Source organism: Chiloscyllium plagiosum, unplaced genomic scaffold (assembly GCF_037043375.1).
Source record: "Chiloscyllium plagiosum isolate Xiang-an unplaced genomic scaffold, Cpla_swu_hap1 HiC_scaffold_41, whole genome shotgun sequence".
NCBI classification, from domain to species: Eukaryota; Metazoa; Chordata; class Chondrichthyes; order Orectolobiformes; family Hemiscylliidae; genus Chiloscyllium; species Chiloscyllium plagiosum.
In genome coordinates this window covers 41,781,621-41,787,620 of record NW_028270179.1, presented here as the reverse complement: position 1 = coordinate 41,787,620, position 6,000 = coordinate 41,781,621, and the positions used below count along the sequence as shown (strand labels likewise).

The following is a 6,000-nucleotide window of genomic DNA, read 5'->3' as shown; positions in this document are numbered from 1 at the left end:
TTCGCCAACACTCCCCGCCCTCCTCCCCCCCCTCCCCCCTCCCCAACACTCCCCCCCCCCTCGCCAACACTCCCCCCTCACTCCCCCTCCCCCTTCGCCAACACTTCCCCCCCCCCCCCCGCCCTCCTCCCTCCCCAACACTCCCCCCCCTCGCCAACACTCCCCCCTCACTCCCCCTCCCCCCTCGCCAACACTCCCGCCCCCACCTCACCCCCCCTCCACCCTCGCCAACACTCCCCCCATGACACAGCTCGGAGCTCACTCTCCGTCCTGCTCCTTCAGCAGTGCCTCCTTGTCCTCCCTGTTCTCGGCTGATCTGCTCGGTGTGGCATCACCAGCTGCCTGGGACGATGACAGGGCACCCCCCACTCCGGCCCCCACCCCGGCACCCACCCCAGCCCCCACCCCCAACCCGACCCCCAGCCCCAGGGCCACCCCGGCTCCCTGAACAACACCCACTACAGCAGCACCTGCTGCCAGGGCAGGGCCTACTACAATACCCCCCACCACAGCCCCCACTGCCCCAATGGTGCCAGTGCCTGCCATGATGCCACACTTGATCACGCCCTTCCTGAAGTTGTCGCTGTGCTTCCTGCAGAAGGTCTCCTTCTCCCTGTGCAGCCGGTATTGCAGCTCGGTTATCGCTCGGTCCCTCTCCTCCACACTCCCTCTCACCGCCTTCTCAAACTTCTCCATCAGATCCTTCTCCTTCACCTCCAGCAACATCCTCATCTGACTCGGCCTGGTCTTCACACTATTAAACAACCCATCCGAGTCCTGCTCCTACAACCCAGGGACACACAGGGTTAGATACAGGGTAAAGCTCCATCTACACTGTCACCCCATCCCAGAGACAGCACGGGGTTAGATACAGGGTAAAGCTCCCTCTACACTGTCACCCCATCCCAGAGACAGCACGGGGTTAGATACAGGGTAAAGCTCCCTCTACACTGTCCCCCCATCCCAGAGACAGCACGGGGTTAGATACAGGGTAAAGCTCCCTCTACACTGTTCCCCCCATCCCAGAGACAGCACAGGGTTAGATACAGGGTAAAGCTCCCTCTATACTGTCCTCCCATCCCAGAGACAGCACAGGGTTAGATACAGGGTAAAGCTACCTCTACACTGTCCCCCCATCAAACACTCCCAGGGACAGGGACAGCATGGGGTTAGATACAGAGTAAAGCTCCCTCTACACTGTCCCCCCATCAAACACTCCCAGGGACAGGGACAGCACAGGGTTAGATACAGGGTAAAGCTCCCTCTACACTGTCCCCCCATCAAACACTCCCAGGACAGGGACAGCACGGGGTTAGATACAGAGTAAAGCTCCCTCTACACTGTCTCCCCATCACAGGGACAGGGACAGCACAGGGTGAGATACAGAGTAAAGCTCCCTCTATACTGTCCCGCCCATCAAACACTCCCAGGAACAGGGACAGCACGGGGTTAGATACGGAGTAAAGCTCCCTCTACACTGTCCCCCATCAAACACTCCCAGGGACAGCACGGGGTTAGATACAGAATAAAGCTCCCTCTACACTGTCCCCTCATCAAACACTCCCAGGGACAGGGACAGCACGGTGTTAGATACAGAGTAAAGCTCCCTCTACACTGTCCTCCCATTAAACACTCCCAGGGACAAGGACAGCACGGTGTTGATACAGAGTAAAGGTCACTCTACGCTGTTCCACCATCAAACACTCCCAGGGAAAGGGAATATGGATGAACAGGTACCTGTAGTTTGAGGATTTCATCAAAATCCTGAATTATTATGTTCTGACGATTCACGTTCCAAAGCAAACTGGCCATCTGTTAAAACAATCATTGACCATAAAAATTAAATTACAATCTGTACACTGACTGGTGTCTCTCAGTCCCCTCTCTCTCTCTCAGGGAGATATCTGTACACTGACTGGTGTCTCTCAGTCCCCCCTCTCTCTCTCTCAGGGAGATATCTGTACACTGACCGGTGTCTCTCAGTCCCCCCTCTCTCTCAGGGAGATATCTGTACACTGACTGGTGTCTCTCAGTCCCCTCTCTCTCTCTCAGGGAGATATCTGTACAGTGACTGGTGTCTCTCAGTCCCCTCTCTCTCTCTCAGGGAGATATCTGTACACTGACTGGTGTCTCTCAGTCCCCTCTCTCTCTCTCAGGGAGATATCTGTACACTGACTGGTGTCTCTCAGTCCCCTCTCTCTCTCTCAGGGAGATATCTGTACACTGACCGGTGTCTCTCAGTCCCCTCTCTCTCTCAGGGAGATATCTGTACACTGACTGGTGTCTCTCAGTCCCCCCTCTCTCAGGGTGATATCTGTACACTGACTGGTGTCTCTCAGTTCCCCCCACCTCTCTCTCAGGGTGATATCTGTACACTGACTGGTGTCTCTCAGTCCCCCTCTCTCTCTCTCTCTCAGGGAGATATCTGTACACTGACTGGTGTCTCACAGTCCCCTCTCTCTCTCAGGGAGATATCTGTACACTGACTGGTGTCTACCAGTCCCCCCTCTCTCTCTCTCTCAGGGAGATATCTGGACACTGACTGGTGTCTCACAGTCCCCTCTCTCTCTCTCTCTCTCAGGGAGATATCTGTACACTGACTGGTGTCTACCAGTACCCCCTCTCTCTCTCAGGGAGATTTCTGTGCACTGACTGGGGTCTCTCAGTTCCCAGAACCTCTCTCTCAGGGAGATTTCTGTACACTGACTGGTGTCTCTCAGTACCCCCTCTCTCTTTCAGGGAGGTATCTGGAGAGTGACTGGTGTCGCTCAGTCCCCTCTATCTCTCTCTCTCTCTCTCTCCCTCTCAGGGAGATATCTGTACACTGACTGGTGTCTCTCAGTCCTCCCTTTCTCTCTCAGGGAGGTATCTTTACACTAACTCGTGTCTCTCAGTCCCCTCTCTCTCTCTCAGGGAGATATCTATATACTGACTGGTGTCTCTCAGTCCTCTCTCTCTCTCTCTCAGGGAGATATCTGTACACTGACTGGTGTCTCTCAGTCCCCTCTCTCTCTCTCTCTCTCAGGGAGATATCAGTACATCGACTGGTGTCTCTCAGTCCCCTCTCTCTCTCTCAGAGAGATATCTGTACACTGACTGGTGTCTACGAGTCCCCCCTCTCTCTCTCAGATGAGATATCTGGATACTGACTGATGTCTCTCAGGCCCCTCTGTCCATCAGGGAGATATCTGTACACTGACTGGTGTGTCTCAGTCCCCTCTCTCTCTCAGGGGGATATCTGTACTCTGACTGGGGTGTCTCAGACCCCTCTCTCTCTCTCAGAGACATCTGTACACTGACTCGTGTCTCTCAGTCCCCTCTCTCTCTCTCTCAGGGAGATATCTGTACACTGACTGGTGTCTCTCAGTCCTCTCTCTCTCAGGGAGATATCTGTACACCGACTGGTGTCTCTCAGTCCCCTCTCTCTCTCTCAGGGAGATATCTGTACACTGACAGGTGTCTACCAGTCCCCCCCCTCTCTCTCAGGGAGATATCTGTACACTACTTGTGTCTCTCAGTTCCCCCCCACCCTCTCTCTCAGGGAGATATCTGTACACTGACTGGTGTCTCTCAGTCCCCTATCTCTCTCTCAGGGAGATATCTGTACACTGACTGGTGTCTCTTAGTCCCCTCTCTCTCTCTCTCTCTCTCTCAGGGAGATATCTGTACACTGACTGGTGTCTCTCAGTCCCCCCTCTCTCTCTCAGAGAGATATCTGTAAACTGACTGGTGTCTCTCAGTCTCCCCCCTCTCTCTCTCTCTCTCTCTCTCTCTCAGGGAGCTTTCTGTACATTGACTGGGGTCTCTCAGTCCCCCCTCTCTCTCTCTCTCTCGGGCAGATATCTGTACACTGACTGGTGTCTCTCAGGCCCCTCTCTCTCTCTCTCGGAGATATCTATACACTGACTGGTGTCTCTCAGTCCCCCCTCTCTCTCTCAGGGAGATATCTGTGCACTGACTGGTGTCTCTTAGTCCCCTCTCTCTCTCAGGGAGATATCTGTACACTGACTGGCGTCTCTCAGTCCCGTCTCTCTCTCTCTCAGGGAGATATCTGTACACTGTGATCTCTCAGTCCCTCCTCTCTTTATTCTCAGGGAGCCAGCTGTACACTGACTGGCGTCTCTCAGTCCCCTGTCTGTCTCAGAAAGATTTCTGTACACTGACTGGTGTCTCTCAGTCCCCTCTCTTTCTCAGAGAGATATCTGTACACTGACTGGTGTCTCTCAGTCCCCTCTCTCTCTCTCTCATAGAGATATCAGTACACTGACTGGTGTCTCTCAGTACCCCCTTCTCTCTCCGGGAGATATCTGTACACTGACTGGTCTCTCTCAGTCCCCTCACTCTCTCTCTCAGGGAGATATCTGTACACTGACTGGTGTCTCTCAGTCCCCTCTCTCTATCTCAGGGAGATATCTGTACACTGACTGGTGTCTCTCAGTCCCCCCTCTCTCTCTCAGGGAGATATCTGTACACTGACTGGTGTCTCTCAGTCCCCTCTCTCTCTCTCAGGGAGATATCTGTACACTGACTGGTGTCTCTCAGTCCCCCCTCTCTCTCTCAGGGAGATATCTGTACACTGACTGGTGTATTTCAGTCCCCCCTCTCTCTCTCAGGGAGATATCTGTACACTGACTGGTCTCTCTCAGTCCCCTCACTCTCTCTCTCAGGGAGATATCTGTACACTGACTGGTGTCTCTCAGTCCCCTCTGTCTCAGGGAGATTTCTGTACACGGACTGGTGTCTCTCAGTCCCCCTCTCTCTCTCAGGGTGATATCTGTACACTGAATGGGATCTCTCAGGCCCCCCTCTCTCTCTCAGAGAGATATCTGTACACTGACTGGTGTCTCACAGTCCCCTCTCTCTCTCTCAGGGAGATATCTGTACACTGACTGGTGTCTCTCAGACCCCCTCTCTCTCTCAGGGAGATATCTGTACACTGACTGTGATCTCTCAGGCCCCCCTCTCTCTCTCAGAGAGATATCTGTACACTGACTGGTGTCTCACAGTCCCCTCTCTCTCTCTCAGGGAGATATCTGTCCACTGACTGGTGTCTCTCAGTCCCCTCTCTCTCTCTCAGGGAGATATCTGTACACTGACTGGTGTCTCTCAGTCTCCTCTCTCTCTCAGGGAGATATCAGTACACTGACTGGTGTCTCTCAGTTCCCTCTCTCAGGGAGATATCTGTACACTGACTGGTGTCTCTCAGTTCCCTCTCTTTCTCAGGGAAATATCTGGACACTGACTGGTGTCTCTCAGTCCCCTCTCTCTCTCAGGGAGATATCAGTACACTGACTGGTGTCTCTCAGTACACCCTTCTCTCTCCAGGAGATATCTGTACACTGACTGGTGTCTCTCAGACCCCTCTCCCTGACAGGGAGATATCTGTACACTGACTGGTCTCTCTCTGTCCCCTCACTCTCTCTCTCAGGGAGATATCTGTACACTGACTGGTGTCTATCAGTCCTGTCTCTCTATCACTCAGGGAGATGTCTGTACACTGACTGGTGTCTCTCAGTCCCCTCTCTGTCTCTGGGAGATATCTGTACACTGACTGGTGTCTATCAGTCCCTTCTCTCTCTCTCAGGGAGATATCTGTACACTGACTGGTGTCTCTCAGACCCTTCACTCTTAGGGACATAGCTGTACACTGACTGGTGTCTTTCAGTACCCTCTCTCTCTCTCAGGGAGCTATCTGTACACTGACTGGCGTCTCTCAGTCCCCTCTGTCTCAGGGAGATTTCTGTACACGGACTGGTGTCTCTCAGTCCCCCTCTCTCTCTCAGGGTGATATCTGTACACTGAATGTGATCTCTCAGGCCCCCCTCTCTCTCTCAGAGAGATATCTGTACACTGACTGGTGTCTCTCAGACCCCCTCTCTCTCTCAGGGAGATATCTGTACACTGACTGATCTCTCAGGCCCCCCTCTCTCTCTCAGAGAGATATCTATACACTGACTGGTGTCTCTCAGGCCCCTCTCTCTCTCAGGGAGATATCTGTAC

General features: G+C 53.6%; 1 protein-coding gene across 1 annotated transcript in view; it reads right to left on the bottom strand.

Annotated features, from left to right (window-relative positions):
- Window positions 1-258: 258 nt before the first annotated feature.
- The window catches only part of LOC148138261 (RING finger protein 112-like), a 149,726-nt gene continuing 143,984 nt past the window's right edge, over window positions 259-6,000 (bottom strand). Inside the window, exons 9-10 of the mRNA XM_087981906.1 lie at window positions 1,738-1,812; window positions 259-783 (exon numbers count right to left, since the gene is read on the bottom strand). Coding sequence (XP_087838032.1) covers window positions 259-783; window positions 1,738-1,812 — 600 coding nt within the window. The remainder of the gene's footprint in view (window positions 784-1,737; window positions 1,813-6,000) is intronic.